Below are 18,410 nucleotides of genomic sequence, written 5' to 3'. Positions count from 1 at the left end.
ATCTGGGCAAGACAAGAGATCCGGGAACAGAGCATCCACATATACAGCAGAGAGTAGCCTCAATCTGACAATAAAGTCACTTCTACTTTAGAAGTAGTACGAAGGGAAAGGGAAAAGAGGAAATAGTTAATAAAGTGTACAAAGATCTGGCCATCCAGTTTTCAGGAAAATATGTGGGCCTGAACAGCATACATTTTAAAAATTTCTAGTAGGCTTTGAACATAGAGGATGCTTCACTTATAACCACCTTATTATCATGCTTTGTAATTGGTTAACCACACGCACAAACACAGTTTCATTAACATTAAGAGGGCTTTTGGAATTTATTCTTTAAAAAAAGTAATGAAATTAAATACAAAAAGTTCTAATGCAATATTAAGGTTGGAAATTTAAAATACCCCCCTTCCTCTGGGAAATGCAATATGAAAGATTCTTAAGAACAGCTGAAAGTTACCCACACTGAACCAATGTGGCAATTTGAAAAGGTAAGAGCAAACAGAATTGTCTCCTTAACATTCAGTGGCCAGTCCTCTTCACTGAAGATGGGAAATTGAGGAAAGCACAAACATTGCCCAATGTGCCTCAACATCATTTGGCATTTCTTAACTTGGGGGGGGGGTGTCTATTGGCTATCTTTAACACTGCATCTGTGGAAAAGTGCTTTATCTACCACCTTAAGGAAATTTGTGGAATTCTATCACCCAAGCTTCATTTTTCTATAATCTCCTCTCTGGAGTAGCTTAGAAGTCAGAATACTGATCCAAAAAACTTCATGTTAGATATGGGCAAAAGGAAGTCTCTTCCCACATAGGCAAGCTATCGTTATATTCCCCACCAACTCAGCCTGACGGTGTATTCCTACATTTTAACTTCCGTCACCGATGTGGCAATTTCCCTCAGGCTTTTGCTTAAGAGCGAATGGTGGCCACAGATCTCCATGCCAATGGCCCGTGGAGGACAATATTCTCGGCCCCTCACAATCTGCACAGTGAAGGATAAATGTGACATGTCAGGCGCTTACGTTTTATCCTCATGGAAGAAGCTGCATGCTCACAGTTCTAACGTGAACCTTAGAGCAGGCAAGAATGGTGGCTCTAGTATACTCTCACTCTTTATCCCTGTTCTTAAGGTGACGGATACACTTTTCTCACTTTTGAAGTACTGAAGGGTGTAACTCTCATCTTTCACAGACCCAAATTAAGTATATGAAAGCACACCAATATGCACTGTACATGCATTCTCCTGTGCAGGAGTGACCTGTTAACCAGAGGACATAACTAGCAAAGGTGTACAGATTATGTGTGCCCCAAGTATTAGCAGTGTTCTCAGTGCAGATTCATAAAAAGTTATTGCCTGCCCCCAACCTTAGCTTTTCCACTGCCCTGTCAGGAAAAGAACCCTCCCTGTTTCATTTTACGTGGCCCTTCAAGCCATTAGTATGGTAACAAAAAAGGAAGCTTCTGGAAAAAAAATCAATGTCTCTCCTGAATGTGAGGATCTTCTGCCAAGTGTACCCAAGCTAGAAAAATTAGCACATAACCACCAGTTACAACCCCGAATCAAGGTCTGCTCACTCTCATCATTCTGTCAGCCTTGTACTCAGAAAGCACGGGAGACAACTCTTGTAGCTCTTACAATGCTTGTAACAATGATCGTGGACGTGTTACGTGGTCCAGAAAATTCATACCCTGAGGGAAAGGAAGTGCAGGATTTTGCCAGACGTGCATGTACACATAAAGTGCAGGGACACATGCACACACAAAGTTCATACCCATGCCCAACATAGAAACAGCACACGCACACGCACACACACTCAAGTTCACCATAATCCCTGCAGCCAAAGCACAATCTTGAAATGTTTATGCACCTTTTAGATTTCAGTAGGGCTTTGGGTGGGCTGGAGGGGGGAGGCAGGAAGGAGGAACATCCATCAGTCCTGGTCCATCCCAAACTGTGTGGGATTATCAAGTCACTTACGAGTTTGTCTTCACACAGTGCTGCTTTTAACACACAGGAAAGCAGTGCAGTTTGCACAGAAAGCAGTCTGCCCTGCTTCTGCTAGACAATCTCTCTCATGACTGAGGGAAGAACAAGCAAACCTCATATTCTTGCCTTGGGTATCCATCTACTGCCAACAACGGGCAGAATCTTCATTTGTTTGAAAAGGCACCTGAACCGATTTGTTTTTATGCACCAATATTTGAAAATAAGAGTTCCTCCACCCCTTAATCTACAGTATTTGCAGGCCTACTAGAGACATTTTTTCCCACTTAAATCCCAATTAGATTTTGGGGGCGTCTTTTTGTGCCTCTGTGGACCAAGTGATAACCAGAATATTGAAATGATGGAACAGGAAACTACAAGATTAAAGCAAGAAGGGGAAAATACTTTGAAGATGAAGATAGGAACTGAGTATGAGGGCTAAAAATCAAGGACTGAAGTGTGCAAGGATAATGCAGTTTTATAAACATGGATAGAAACAGTTACAGCAAGGACAGAGCAGGCTGGATGGGGTTGAGGTGTGAATAGATATATCTATCCAACTATCTGTATATAGATTTATATATATATATTTATATATAAATTCAAGTGGGGAGAGGGCTCGAGTCTGTTGCTTGGGAATTTTTCCCTTCTAACTGGTCTCTCTCTGCAGTTCAGGAGTGATAGTTTCCACCATCTCCTCTTCTCCACTGTTCACCCCCTGGAAGATTCCTCTGATTCTTGCTCTCCAAGTGTCACCACACTACAGCCATCTCATATCCAGTCTGGCTTGGTAAGGAGGAGAGTGAAGGAAGCATCTGGGCCGCACATAGAGAGAAGTAGCTCAGCAGTTCCCTTCCCCAGGGGCTTCCCCCCAAAGATCTCCTTTGAGCCTTGGGTTCCAGACTGCATTTATGGGGCAAAGGGGGGGAGGGGAGTGAAGACAGAAAAACAACCCTCAGCTCTCTTTTGGGGGGAGGGTTCATTTTGGCACTCTTACCACTAGGCGATTTTTTTTTGGTTTAGACTTGATGCCTGCAGCAGGTGGAGGTTAAACCACAGAAGTTTCTAAGCTGCAGTACCCACCTTCCCATCCCTCACTAATTCTTCCTGAAGTTGGCTGGGAAAAGATTAGGCACCCCACCCTCCACAGCCCCCTACAGTAATGGATTATGCAGACACAGATGTCAGTCACCAGCAACATCCTGTTATCTTCAGGGTTTTGTAAGCCGGGTAACATTTGATACCTAGAACAGGAGCAACCATCCTTCCTCCCTCCAGCTCACAGGAAAGAGGGGGTGGGGGAAGGCAAAACGAGGGGTCCGATCTCCAGTCTACACCCAAAGGGAATCTTGAGAAGACTCCCAGTTGCACGCCCTCATTCACCTGCAATCAGTCACTGCTGAAGCCCCTTTCATCCACTGGTATCCCCTCTGTTTCTCATCTCTGCTGGATACCTTATCAAGTGAGAGAGAAAGTGGGGGTTTCCATTAATGAACAAGAGAGGCTTGCTGAAAGGGAGGAGCCCTCTTCTTGCACAAAGAGAGTTCTGCCCCCCATTTACAGGGGGAGGTTGTGCCTCTTGAGGCACTAATGGTAAAGCCAAGGAGTGGCCACTAAACAGATACAATCCCCATTTCCCTCCCCCGAGGGGAAGCTGTCATAAGCTGCTGTGTGAGGAGAGGCCATCACAAAAGAACTGCCCTTGGGCACAGATGATGCAGGAGAAGTTTTCCACTCCCCTCTTCAGCCAAGGTCCCTAAGAGCTGGAAAGGTGCTCCACTTGGATGGTGCTGGTGCTAACCGTCAGACAGATGTCTTTGTGGTGCTCTGAAGTTTTATAAGGGGTAAGGTCAAAAGAACACTGTGGGGGGGGATTGGGCAGGTTGTCTCCGGATGGACCCCCCGCTGCTCCACCGCCCTGTGCTTGGAAGTGCTGCTGCTGCTGCTGCTGCTGCTGCTGTGACGCCTGTGACTGAGCCTGGACTTGGGCTTGGACCACAGCCACCTGTTGCTGGGGGTCAGGGATGTTGTGTTTCCGCATGTGTTTCATCAGATATGTTTCCTGCAGTGGAAAAGAGGCACAAAATGAAGTCATGGATGCAAACAACCAACCAACTCTTCCACAACCCTAAGAGGATGGTGCACACCCATGAGACACAGCAGGAATCTGTTTTCAGAGCTCTCCTCTGATTTAACAGTAGCCAACCGGTCCTCCCGTCATCTCCCTTTCAACTAAGTTGTGCTTACCGAGGTATAGGCCCGATTGCACATGGAGCAGTTGTAAATCTTGGCATGCTTCACTGTGTGAGTGGCTAGATGAACCTCCAACGAGGTGGCATCAGTGTATGCTCGGTGGCAATTGTGGCACTTGAAGGGTTTGTCTTTGTTGTGCTGCCTTCTGTGGGACTAGAGTGGTAGGAGGTGAGAAAAAGGGGAGTGAATTGAAACTAAATCTAGTAGTCTTTTCCTGCCCTGCTCCCCAATATTAGTCATGATACAGAAATCAGAAACCATCTACTGTTCATGCTTCAGAAGTCTAATAATGCTACTTCTTAAATAAAAATCATACACGTCTGTGTGTGTGCATGTGTGTTTATGTATCTTCCAAGCTGGTAACTTACCCCCTATCATTTGTTTTGGTTTTATCTTGCCTTTTGTCCAAAATGTGCAGACTACATCTGTTTTACCTTCCCAAATAGAGAAATAAATTGTACACTATGCTGACTCAAATGCCACTCACATAGACTTCAACTTAATATAAAAACAAAGCCAGATCAGTGAGCTTATTGTTGCTAAACAAACAGATCAACAACTAATTAAATAAATAAAGTGTTAGTGTTGTTAAAGGCTATTAATGTTGAGCAGTACAGTATAGCTGTGCTTGCCACCCTGCTTCCTCTTGGCAACAAATCTGCATATTGAAGGTAGCAAGCAAGACCTAAAACAGCATATTTAATTAAGATCTGGCTTAAGAATGACATCCTATGCTAATTTCTGAGCAGTGGCCTTAGCAAAGTTGTCTATTGAGCCATTTTACTCTTACTGATAACTATGGATTGGATGCTGACTATTGGTAATTCAACATTGATCCCAATGAAATAAAGAGGAGTTAAGTGCAACATCCTTAAAATGTGATGGTTTCCCTCCCTCCCCCAAATTCCCCAGCTTATGAATAAGTCCACAAATTTTCAGCCTGGATAAGTAATAGAACTCTGGCAGAGGAGGGATGGAAAACACCATCTGTTCTGAAGCAACCTGATACATTTCAGTACTGGGCGCACGTCCTTTAGATTCACCTGCATGGAATTTCTTCTGGCAAATGCTTAAATAAAAGGCTATTGCCACCCCAGTGCTCTCCAACCACAGTTGCAAGTTGCTGGATATCAACAGTATGCTACCTTACAGACTGACCTCGAGGAAGCTTAAAGCCTTACCTGCAAATTTGAAAGTTGTGTGAAGGCCTTTTCACAGCCAGGGTGAGCGCATTTATAGGGCCGATCTCCAGTATGAATCCTATTATGAAAAGGATAGATGGAAAGGAAAGATTAGCAGAAGAAAAGTCAGCATAGAAACCCACTCCCAGATGTTCTGAAGATGCCCTCCAGCTGAGCTGGGCAAGCAAGAGATGCACCACCCTTCACCAATTTATTTCCTCATTTCTCTGATCAAGCCACATGCCACCTCCTTCCTTGTCCAGCTTAGCTAGCTAAGCTCAGGAGGAAAGCCTGCAAGAGCATGCAGAAACAAAAGGAGAGGGACAAGCGGCGCACAGGCAAGAGGCAAACTCTCAATTACTGCAGCCACCTGTGGCAGCACCAGGGCAAAGGACTGGAGAACAGGATCTTGGCCCAAACTGAAATTGCTTCTTTTAATTCTGCCCTCCACCGTGCCAAAGAATGTGCTCACTCTCTCACGCACACACACAAAATGCCTGGCCGAAATAACTAAGGAAATTGTTTGTTTATCCTCTAAAATATCAAGGAATGTTGTCATGCATTCCACTTATACGGTCCGCCACTTCTTTAGTCCCTGTAAGCTCACTCCCCTCTAGCCCATGCCTGCCTCAATCTCTCTCTCGCTCACTCTCTTTCTCTCTCTCTCTGTGACCCCCTGGAGGGGGAGTAAAAACGGGTCCCCCCAGGCCAATACATCCTCGCTTCTGCCCTGGCATGGTCAGTGTCTCCTCTGCAGCTCCCACTCCTTCCTCTGGTGGGCCACATCTTCCCAGTTGGCAGGGCCGGCTACATCCCCCACCCTCTCCCTGCATGCTTGGCGTGTGTGCTCCAAAACGGTGCATGCTGACGGCACGGGGGGCCAGGCTGGGCCCCCAGCCTCCTTGGCCCTTACCGTGTGTGCTGCTGTAGGTGGGAGAGCTGGCGGAACGCCTTCTGGCAGTAACGGCACGTGTAGGGTTTGACCCCCGAGTGGATGCGGAGGTGCTGGGCCAGGTAGGACGTGTTGGCGAAGCTCTTGGAGCAGTGAGGGCACTTGTGTGGCTTGACAATCGCCGTGTGGAGCTTGGAGTGGATCCTGCCGAAGAGGAGGAGCAGGGGCAGCAGTTGGACATGACCGCCAGCTGGCTAGCAATGACAACATGAGGAATGGTACCATGCTGTCTCGCTACAGTGGAGGAAAACCAAGTGGGATTCTTGTGCTGAACTCCACAAAGGGGAGTGCAAGACCAGGAGGCCAGAGAGAGGAGTCGGCGGTGGCAGGAGTGTGTGTATGGGAAACCCCGGGCTGGGGAAGCAGGATGAAGGAGCTGCTCAGCAAGTGTTGTTGTGATGTGAAGTGGGGAGCCCTGCACCTACAGATTTCAGTCCCCCAGAGATCATCAGAACCCCTGTCTTTGACGGCTCAGTAGCCTCTCAAGTTTCTCACAGACTGTTCTTTGGTAAAGGACCAGATAGCGTACATTAAGAGGCCCCTCCGCTCTCTGCACGAATGTAAGCATGGACCAACTGGCAGGAAATGGCTGAGATGCTCTGAGCAGTCTCCCTGTGGGCACTTGCCTCATGCTACAATCCTGACAGCATGCACCATGGATGTCTCCCCACCGCAATCTCATCAGCCCTTACCGTGTGTGCTGCTGTAGATGGGAGAGCTGGCGGAAGGCTTTCTGGCAGTAGCTGCAGGTGTAGGGCTTGGCCCCTGAATGGATGCGTATATGCTGGGCCAGGTAGGAGCTGTTCGCAAAACTCTTGGAGCAGTGGGGGCACTTGTGTGGCTTTGCCTCGGTGTGGGACTTGGAGTGGATCTGCATTTCTGACTTGGAGTAAAATGTCAGGGAACACATCCGGCACCTGAGACCAGGATGAGGGGGAAAGAGACAGAGTCACTCAAGGGCAGGCAAATATCCATGTCCCCAGGATCATCCGCAACTGATCGGAAAGATCCTATCCCTTGAAAGAAGGGGCTGCCCATGTCCCAGTCCAACCAATTCTGTTAAGAGATAAAGGAATAAAATTGATTCACATTTTCTACAGTTCTTTTGGGAAAGCCTTCCCTACCCTAGCCCTGCCTGGGGATGCTAAGAGTACTGTAGTAGCTCAGCACATCTGGAGACTATCAGGCTAGGAGTAGTCGATCTTCCTTCAAACTAAAGAAACTATGACAAGTACCAGGGAAGACATATCCATGCCTTAAAAGTATTTTGTGCTTAATTCTTAGTAACTATAGAATCTGAAACTTAACCTATAGCATCTTGCTCAACTTGATGCCTTCAAGATGTTTGAACTACAATTTGTTAATCCCCAGCCAGCACACTAACATTTCTAGTTCAAAATGCTCATCTCTGCTTCTAACCTTTACAGGTATTTCAGATTATACATCTTTGTTTTAGAGACTGTTAATACCAGCTAAATCCATCATATTTTTTTCAGGAAGTACTTGTTGCAACTCAGGCAGTTTGCACCTCAATTATATAATGGAGGATGTGAACATTTCATTGTTTTTTAAATACTTTATTGCTGTGGGCTAGCCGGAGTCTGGAAGTGTTAGGAGAAAGTATTCATATAAGGTATGTAGAGGTGTGTGTGTGTGTGTGTGTGTGTGTGTATTCCAAAAGCTATATAACCTAGCCTACCAATTAAATTATTTTTATTTAAAATTATTTTATCCTTCCTGCATTCAATAATTTCCTTCCTTTTTCCCCTTCTTTTCCCTTACCAAAATATGTCTCCAATTTTTTTTAAAGGAAATCCTCTCTAAGTATAGTTTTGTTTTTAATTCATTTAGCTGTTTCTTTAATTTATAGTCCACATAGGCGCCTTGTGTCATGTAGTTATTCTACTGCCTCCAGGGCTGACCTCCTCAGTCTCTCTGCAAGTATCTCTCCCAACGTCACTCCTTTGATTTCATAACCTTTGAGCAGGACATTAATATATCATCATTCACGCTGGAGTTTTGTAAATAAATCGTTTCACTTTTAACAAAACCCTAACTTTCAAACTTATTCACTTATCTCTGCAGGCAAGAAATGAAATTCTTTCTTTATTTATTTATCATATTTTTATTACCGCCCATCTCTCCCACTCGGGGGACCCTGGGTGGTTCACAGTAAAACAGTATAAAATTAAATAAAATCAGAATAATCTCAATAAATATAAATATCAAATATAATAAAATCTAAGTGATGGCAGATCTAATTCAACCCAAAGGGGACAAGACAAATTCTTTGTGAGGGCTAATCATGGGAAAGAAAATGCACCCAGCAGGAATTGAGATTATGGAAACTGTTTCTGCTAAATAATAGCAGAAAAACTAATGGTAATATTAAAGAAAATGCTAACAAGTGATTATTTATTTATTTGATTCATATAGCTACCCATCTCAGCAAGTGACTCTGGGCAGTTAACTGGTTACCTTTTTTCTATAGTAATTTTATTAAACATTACAAATAAAAAAAAAACGAATACAAACTAAAAAAAATAAAAGAATAAAAAGAAAAAATAGAAAGTGCAGTTAAAAAAACCCAGGAGGCTGTGAGTTCTAGTCCCACCTTAGGCATGAAAGCCGGCTGTGTGACTTTGGGTGACTCTCTCTCAGCCCAACTCACCTCACAGGGCTGTTGCTGTGGGGAAAATAGGAGGAGGAAGGAGTATGAGGTATGTCTGCCACCTTGAGTTATTTATAAAAAAATAATAAAGGCCGGATAAAAAAATCTAAAAAGAAAAGAAGGAAAACTATAAAAGAAAGAATAAGAATATAGTAAAGAAAAAGAATAGAAATATATAAAGAAATGACTTTCTCCTTCATCACAAGTATAAACAATTTTAGTAACAAATGATCTCTTCTTCCCATATCCCATCTCTTATCTATAAACAAATCCTTAAAAACTTGTTGTTCAATCCCAATCAGCAAAAGTCTATTAAGGGTTACCAGAGATAACAACATATCTATTTTAACCTTGATCAAATAAACCAACTTTATATTCCTTCCTTTTACTTTTAACAATCTTGATCTTTAATTCCTTCAAATAATGTCCTAGAACTTGATTTCTTCTCATTTTTATTTTGTCCCTTCTCACAAAATTCTTTAAAACTTTAACAATTTACTTTTGTAAACCCAATATCTTCAGCAAAGGATCGTTACCTTGTTGTGGTGCTGGAGCTTGAGCACCTCAGTGACACCATGAGCTAAACCGTGAAGGGCCACCCAAGACGGGAAGGTCATGACAGAGAGGTCAGACTAAAGGCGATCCCTGGGGAAGGTAATGGCAACCCACCCCAGTATTCTTGCTGTGAAAACTAAATGGATCAGTACAACCAGAGACATGTTGGTATACCATTGGAAGATGAGACCCCCAGGTCAGAAGATGGTCAAAATGCTACTGGGGAAGTACAGAGGATGAGTTCAACTAGCCCCAGATGTGATGATGCAGCTAGCTCAAAGCCGAAAGGACGGCTAGCGGCCGACAGTGCTGGTGGTGAACGGCGAATCCGATGTTCTAAGGATCAACACACCATTGGAACCTGGAATGTAAGATCTATGAGCCAGGGCAAATTGGATGTGGTTATTGGTGAGATGTCAAGATTAAAGGTAGACATTTTGGGCGTCAGTGAACTGAAATGGACTGGAATGGGCCACTTCACATCAAATGACCACCAGATCTACTACTGTGGACAAGAGGACCACAGAAGAAATGGAGTAGCCTTCATAATTAATCGTAAAGTGGCTAAAGCAGTGCTTGGATACAATCCAAAAAACGATAGAATGATCTCAATTCGAATTCAGGGCAAGCCATCTAACATCACAGTGATCCAAATATATGCCTCAACCACAGATGCTGAAGAAGCTGAAGTAGAGCAGTTCTATGAGGATCTGCAGCACCTACTGGACAATGCGCCTAAAAGAGACGTTCTCATCACAGGAGACTGGAATGCTAAGGTGGGCAGTCAGATGACACCTGGAATTACAGGTAAGCATGGCCTGGGAGAACAAAACGAAGCAGGACATAGGCTGATAGAATTTTGCCAAGACAACTCACTCTGCATTACAAACACTCTCTTCCAACAACCTAAGAGACGGCTTTATACATGGACTTCACCAGATGGACAACACCGAAATCAGATTGACTACATCCTTTGTAGTCAAAAGTGGCAGACATCTATACAGTCAGTAAAAACAAGACCTGGAGCTGACTGTAGTTCAGATCACAAACTTCTTATTGCACAATTTAGGATCAGACTAAAGAGATTAGGGAAGATCCACAGATCAGCTAGATACGAGCTCACTAATATTCCTAAGGAATATGCAGTGGAGGTGAAGAATAGATTTAAGGGACTGGACTTAGTAGATAGGGTCCTGGAAGAACTATGGACAGAAGTTCGCAACATTGTTCAGGAGGCGGCAACAAAATACATCCCAAAGAAAGAGAAAACCAAGAAGGCAAAATGGCTGTCTGCTGAGACACTAGAAGTAGCCCAAGAAAGAAGGAAAGCAAAAGGCAAGTGAGAGGGGGAGATATGCCCAATTAAATGCAAAATTCCAGAGGTTAGCCAGAAGAGATAAGGAATTATTTTTAAACAAGCAATGTGTGGAAGTGGAAGAAGACAATAGAATAGGAAGGACAAGAGACCTCTTCCAGAAAATTAGAAACATCGGAGGTAAATTCCAGGCAAAAATGGGTATGATCAAAAACAAAGATGGCAAGGACCTAACAGAAGAAGAAGAGATCAAGAAAAGGTGGCAAGAATATATGGAAGACCTGTATAGGAAGGATAACAATATTGGGGATAGCTTTGACGGTGTGGTCAGTGAGCTAGAGCCAGACATCCTGAACAGTGAGGTTGAATGGGCCTTAAGAAGCATTGCTAACAACAAGGCAGCAGGAGACGACGGCATCCCAGCTGAACTGTTCAAAATCTTGCAAGATGATGCTGTCAAGGTAATGCATGCTATATGCCAGCAAATTTGGAAAACACAAGAATGGCCATCAGATTTGAAAAAATCAACTTATATCCCCATACCAAAAAAGGGGAACACTAAATAATGTTCAAACTATCGAACGGTGGCACTTATTTCACATGCCAGTAAGGTAATACTCAAGATCCTGCAAGATAGACTTCAGCAATTCATGGAGCAAGAATTGCCAGATGTACAAGCTGAGTTTAGAAAAGGTAGAGGAACTAGGGACCAAATTGCCAATATCCGCTGGATAATGGAAAAAGCCAGGGAGTTTCAGAAAATCATCGATTTCTGTTTCATTGACTACTTGAAAGCCTTTGACTGTGTGGACCATAACAAATTGTGGCAAGTTCTTAGTGGTATGGGGATACCAAGTCATCTTGTCTGCCTCCTGAGGAATCTGTATAAGGACCAAGTAGCAACGGTAAGAACAGACCACAGAACAACGGACTGGTTTAAGATTGGGAAAGGAGTACGGCAGGGTTGTATACTCTCACCCTACCTATTCAACTTGTACGCAGAACACATCATGCGACATGCTGGGCTTGAGAAATCCAAGTCTGGGATTAAAATCGCTGGAAGAAACATTAACAATCTCAGATATGCAGATGATACCACTCTGATGGCTGAAAGCGAAGAACTGAGGAGCTGTCATGTTCACTGTTTCAATGTGCACTGTACATCGTAACCTTTCACATGCCATGGTGCTGATGTGCGTTTATGGTGGGAGGGAGCTGCTGTTGTGCCAAGCTCTGTATCTGTGGAATGTGTTTGGGTTATGTGGTCTACTCAAGGATTTTTCTGCAGACCATCAGGAGCCATTAGGAGCACCTGGGATTGTGAGCCTGGGAAGATTCTACGGGGGGAGGGATCTCGTTTGTACCGAGGGTTTTTTAGTTTGCATTTGGCGTGCTTTTTCCATTCTCAGCTTTCTTTGTGATCCTGCATACTATTCTTTAATAAATCAGATATCTTTATGAACCTGTTCATGAGTCTGATGGTGTTTTAGGATAGGCAATCATTACATAAAGCTGAGAATCACCCCAAAGTTGTATCGTTAGCTCCTGCCAAGGCTAGTTTCTTGTGAGGGAAAACAGTTAACGATGGCCAAAGCCAAACCCACGACCGGGAGACTCGAGGAGCCAACTAGCTTGATGCCTGAGTCAACGGTCAGGAGCAAAGAACGGAGCCTCACCCCAGAACCTTCAGCTTCCCGGCAGCCTTTGAGTTCCAGCCCGGAGGGAGAGGGATCCGAAGAGGGGAGAGCACCAAAGCAACCGGCACCCAGCGAATCGCTCGCAGAGTTAATCACCTGGGATGAAATGGGAGAACCCCAGCCAGGGACGTCTCAGGCATCCTGGAAGGAGGTATCTCAAACCCCTGAAAGGCTAAGAGTGGTAGAGGCCAAATTAGAATCGATGGAGTTCATGCTAAAAGCCCTGTCTCTGTCATGGGGGGGGGGGGGGCAGTCGAGGTGCGAAGGAGATTCCAGCTCCACGCAATCATCCTCCATCGCCTCACCCGGACCACCGACGGAGCGGGGCCAGAGACGAAGTTGGGATGACTCTCCACCCCGCAGAGCCCATCAGTGTCCCCACCCTGAGACAGGAGAACTACTGTAATCTGGGGCCCAACCACTCAAACAGCCGCTAATTCAGCTCCAACAGGAGCGGGGGTGAAAGACTTTTCTGTCAAGTTTGACGGGGATCCAACTAAGTTGTCTTTCTTCTTCACTAATGCAAAAAATTATATGAAACAGTTTGGACCCTGTTTCCCTTCCGAAGAGGCTAAAATAGCTGCCATTGCCACCAAGCTGAAGGGACGAGCTGAAGGGACAAGCGGCTGATTGGTATGTTCAATTAAGTGAGGCTGACTCCCCTGAGCTTGAGGATTTTGAGGAATTTATGTGGGCGTTAAAGCTGCACTTTGAAGATCCGCTAGCCAAAGCAAGAGCTAAAAGGGCACTGAAGGATCTTAGCCAGGGCCAACTGTCTGTAGCTGATTATGCCCTGGAGTTTAAGGCTTTAGCTGGGAAAATTACCGATTGGTCCCAGTCTACCTTAATAGAACGGTTTAAAGAGGGACTCAATAGGGACGTCCTGCGTTGGGCGTTGTGCAGAGATGACCCAGAGACATTGTATGAATGGATCTGTCTGGCCGGCAAGGCTGAGCATGCCCAGCATACCTACATGCAAACCAAGCGACCGGAAAGGCAACCAGCCACCATGAGGGGACCCCGAAGTGCCACAACTGCTGCCCGGCCAGGCTACAGAGCCTGGGAAGAGGAGAGAGATCGGCGCTATGCGAAGGGTCAGTGTCTCTCACGTGGAAAGGAAGGACACCGAGCAGCTGACTGCCCAAAAGTCAAGGCTGGAGACCGGATGACGGCAGCCAAGGGGGCGGCCGACGCCGAAGAAGTACCCTACTTCTCGGGAGAGGCTGAAGATGACTCTAAGGAGCCGGCGGAAAATGCCAGCCACCTGCCATGAAGAGCACCTGCAGGCAGGTGGAGGAGGATGGGCGTGAAAATGCCATGGTGAGTGCTGACTGTCCAACTCTAGCAGTAAAAGTGAAATCGGGCTCCCGCACAAAGACTACAGAGGTCTGGGCTTTAGTTGACTCTCGGTGTTCGAGGTGTCTGATTCACCCTGATCTGGTTGCTGCTCTGGACCTGCCTAGCTTTCCCCTCCAGCAGCCTTCGATCTTTACACGGTTGGATGGTTCAATGGCCGGGGTGGGGGGTGGGGCAACCCATTTCACTGGAACTGTTGCGATGCAAATAGGCAGCCACCGTGAATCTTTAAAATTTGTAGTGGCCCCTGTTGGCAATCCCTTGCTAATTCTAGAGATTCCCTGGTTGACCTATTGAAACCCATATATAAACTGGGAACACAGAACTCTGACTTTTAAGGATGGGTTTTACCAAGCCCCTACAGCGGACAGAGCTTCACGTGTGGGGGTTGGAAGGGCTGCAATTGCCATGCAATTGCCCTAGCTTGACACATTTAGAAGGCTTGCCAGATCGATAGCAAGGCTTTGCAGACGTCTTTGGGGAAATGGAAGCGGATCAGCTACCCCCCCATCGAAAAACTGACTGTGCAATAGAGTTGGTTCCCAATGCTCAATTGCCCAAGCCGAAAATTTATCCAATGACTCAGAAAGAGCTTGAGGCATTGCGGGACTTTATTGACAAAAACCTGTCAAGGGGGTTTATTGAACCTGCAAATTCCCCAGTTGGGGCCCCTGTGCTTTATTGACAAAAACTTGTCAAGGGGGTTTATTGAACCTGCAAATTCCCCAGTTGGGGCCCCTGTGCTTTTCCGGGAAAAGAAGGATGGCACACTTAGACTTTGTACAGACTATCAGGGGTTAAATTCCGTCTTGGTCTGCAACAAATATCCTCTGCCTCTAATGAAAGACATGTTAGCCCATTTGTCCAAGGGCAAGATTTTTTCCAAGCTCGACCTTCGTGAAGCCTATTTTCGCATCCGCATACGAGATGGAGATGAATGGAAAACTGCTTTTAATTGCCCATTGGGTTCATTTCAGTACAAAGTCCTCCCTTTTGGGTTAGCAGGGGTGCCGGGGGTCTTCATGCAATTGATTAATGAAATGTTACATGATCATTTGTTTAAAGGGGTCCTGGTTTATTAGATGATGGTCTCATTTACAATGAAACCAAGGAGGAACACGAACGCCTCCTCAAACAGGTGTTAAGTAAGCTTAGAGATGCCAAACTCTATGCCAAGCTTTCCAAATGTGAATTTCACAAAACCCAACTTGACTATCTAGGCTATAGGGTATCTGACAAAAGCATTGAGATGGACCCTGAAAAAATTCAGGCGATTTTAAGTTGGGAACTCCCCCGTACCCGGAGGCAATCACAAAGTTTTTTAGGGTTCAGTAATTACTATCGACAGTTTATCCAGGGATTTGCTGAGATTGCTTTGCCCCTTACTTGTCCTAACAGCCAGGAAACACGCTGAGACAAGGAACTGGTCTCTAATATTTATTGCAATAGAAGCGTGGGAAAACCCAGACATATAAACCCCAAAGGTTAAGGCGGTCCCGATCTGTGTCTCTTTGAATGGCTGACCAATTCCTCAGTGCTACGCATGCGCTTGACAGTCTGGATGGGAGCCCCCTGCTCACCATCCTTACTCATGACATCCTGACTTACTATGTACCAAGGGTTTGGGAGAGACACGCAAGGTGAAAAATCCTGGGGCAGTGCTGAATTGGACACCTGAATGCCAGGCAGCATTTGAAAAGTTAAAAACCCTTTTCACTGCTGAGTCTATTTTACAGCACCCCGATCCTGACCACCCCTTTGTGGTCCAGGTTGATGCTTCTGACTTCTCAATTGGGGCTATATTGTTACAGAAAGATTCTGAAAATCACTTAAAGCCCTGCGCTTATCTGTCCAGAAAATTTTCTGAAACGGAATGCCGGTGGCATGTTTGGGAAAAGGAGGCTTTTGCTGTAAAAGCTGCTTTGGAAGCCTGGTGTCACCTCCTGGAAGGCGCTAAATGCCCTTTCGAGGTTTGGACTGATCACAGGAATTTGGAAGCCCTCCGCACCCCCCGGCGTCTTAGTCCTAAACAAATTCGCTGGGCTCAATTTTTCAGTCGCTTTGACTTCCAGTTAAAATTTATTCCAGGAAAGAAAAACTTCCTCGCCAATGCTTTGTCACGTTTGCCTCAGAACTCTGACCACCTGGCTGATATAGTTGGGACTGTTCTCACTGAACCACAACCGGGTTTGGTTGCTGTCACCCGGAGCCAGACCCGTGCGCAGAGACCCCCGCCCCCAGCTCCGTCTGGGAAGCGGAAAATGCAAGTTCCTTGTCAGTTACAAAAGGACTTTCTCCAGGCACTGAAATCTGACACTTGGTTGCTAGCTAATAGAGACAATGTTTCCTTTGAAAATGGTCCGGCGTGGGTGGAACACCGCCTTTATGTGCCTGAAGCTTTGAGGGCTGATATCTTGCAGCGTTCCCATGATGACAAACTTGCTGGACACTTTGGTTTTGTCAAAACCTTGCATTTGGTTTGCTGTCAATTTTGGTGGCCAACTTTAAGGCGTGATGTGAAAGACTATGTTGCTTCCTGTCCTGTTTGTGCCATGTCAAAGCGGAAAGGGGGTAAGCCACAGGGGCTCCTGCAGCCAGTAGCCAGCCCATCCCGTCCCTGGGAGGAGATTTCTATGGACTTTATTGTGGACCTGCCTCCCAGTCAGAAAAAACTGTCATTTGGGTTGTAAAGGATTTTTTCTCCAAATAAGCCCATTTCATTCCGTGTGTGTCCATCCCGTCGGCCCCACAATTGGCCCGCCTCTTTCTCATCCACATCTACCATCTCCACGGTAGCCCCTCCCGTTTGGTCAGCGACCGTGGGACACAGTTCACTTCCCAGTTTTGGAGATCATTTTTAAAATTGATTGGCACCAAACAGGCATTGTCCACATCGTTGCATCCTGAGACTGACGGATCTATGGAGGTTTTGAACTCTACCCTTGAACAATTCCTAAGGGCATACATAAATTACCATCAAGACAACTGGGTTGACTGTTGCCCTTTGCTGAGGTGGCTTACAACAATGCTGTCCATCAGAGCACTGGGCATACCCCTTTTCATGTGGTTTCTGGTCATGACTTTGTTCCCATTCCTGAGCTGCCACAAACAACTCCTCAGTCCTGTTCTGCCTCTGACTGGGCTGCTCAGCTGGCTGATTCCTGGCTGGTAATTCAGCAGGCTTTGGCTGATGCCCAGTCTGCTTACAAATTCCAGGCTGATAAACGCCGTTCTATGCAACATGATTTCAATATTGGGGATCAGGTTTATCTCTCTACCAAATTTATAAAGTCCCCACAGCCATCGAAAAAACTTGCTCCCAAATTCATTGGTCCTTTCCCTATCGTTGGTATTGTCAATCCGGTTACTGTTAAGTTGGATTTGCCTCACAATTTGAAACGTTTGCACCCTGTTTTCCATTGCAGCCTGCTCAAGCCTGTCCACCAATCTTCCCAATGGCATCCCCACCCTCCTCCTCCTGCTCCGATCATGATTGATGGGCAACAAACTTTGAAGTCAAGGAGGTCGTTGATTCTTGCAAGCTTCGGGGCTCCCTCCAGTACCTCATTCGCTGGAAACACTTTCCTCATCCTGAATGGGTGCCTGCTCGCCACGTTAATGCTCCTGATTTAGTTAACCGTTTCCACTTAGCTTACCCTTTGAAGCCTGCCGCTTAGACTTTTCGTTCTTTTGGGGGGGCGGTATGTCATGTTCACTGTTTCAATGTGCACTGTACATCGTAACCTTTCACATGCCATGGTACTGATGCGCGTTTATGGTGGGAGGGAGCTGCTGTGAAACATTGTGCCAAGCTCTGTATCTGGAATGTGTTTGGGTTATGTGGTGTACTCAAGGACTTTTCCCGCGGACCATCAGGAGCCGCTAGGAGCACCTGGGATTGTGAGCCTGGGAAGATTCTACGGGGGGAGGGATCTCGTTTGTACCGAGGGTTTTTTAGTTTGCATTTGGCGTGCTTTTTCCATTCTCAGCTTTCTTTGTGATCCTGCATACTATTCTTTAATAAATCAGATATCTTTATGAACCTGTTCATGAGTCTGATAGTGTTTTAGGATAGGCAATCATTACAGGAGCCTTATGATAGTGAAAGAAGACAGTGCAAAAGCTGGCTTGCAGCTAAACCTCAAAAAAACCAAGATTATGACAACCAGCTTGGTTGATAACTGGCAAATAGAGGGAGAAAACGTAGAAGCAGTGAAAGACTTTGTATTCCTAGGTGCAATGATTACTGCAGATGCTGACTGCAGTCAGGAAATCAGAAGACGTTTAATCCTTGGGAGAAGAGCAATGACAAATCTCAATAAAATAGTTAAGAGCAGAGACATCACACTGACAACAAAGGTCTGCATAGTTAAAGCAATGGCGTTCCCCGTAGTAACATATGGCTGCGAGAGCTGGACCATAAGGAAGGCTGAGAGAAGGAAGATAG

At 45.5% G+C, this 18,410-nt stretch overlaps 1 protein-coding gene across 5 annotated transcripts in view; it reads right to left on the bottom strand.

The window, feature by feature from the left end:
* Positions 1 to 293: 293 nt before the first annotated feature.
* ZNF384 (zinc finger protein 384) overlaps positions 294 to 18,410 on the bottom strand; it is a 33,937-nt gene continuing 15,820 nt past the window's right edge. For 3 of the 5 annotated variants that reach the window (XM_063294683.1, XM_063294686.1, XM_063294685.1), the window contains 5 exons: positions 7,062 to 7,286; positions 6,331 to 6,513; positions 5,418 to 5,496; positions 4,231 to 4,389; positions 294 to 4,045 (listed from right to left, as the gene is read on the bottom strand). In XM_063294683.1, coding sequence (XP_063150753.1) covers positions 3,740 to 4,045; positions 4,231 to 4,389; positions 5,418 to 5,496; positions 6,331 to 6,513; positions 7,062 to 7,286 — 952 coding nt within the window. In that variant the 3' untranslated portion in view covers positions 294 to 3,739. Of the gene's footprint in view, positions 4,046 to 4,230; positions 4,390 to 5,417; positions 5,497 to 6,330; positions 6,564 to 7,061; positions 7,287 to 18,410 lie in introns of all 5 variants that reach the window. The other 2 variants (XR_010067294.1, XM_063294684.1) reach the window with 2 other exon arrangements.

Source organism: Candoia aspera, chromosome 2 (genome assembly GCF_035149785.1).
Source record: "Candoia aspera isolate rCanAsp1 chromosome 2, rCanAsp1.hap2, whole genome shotgun sequence".
Classification (NCBI taxonomy): Eukaryota; Metazoa; Chordata; class Lepidosauria; order Squamata; family Boidae; genus Candoia; species Candoia aspera.
The sequence above is the reverse complement of the archived record's forward strand: the minus strand, read 5'-3'. Positions and strand labels throughout refer to the sequence as shown.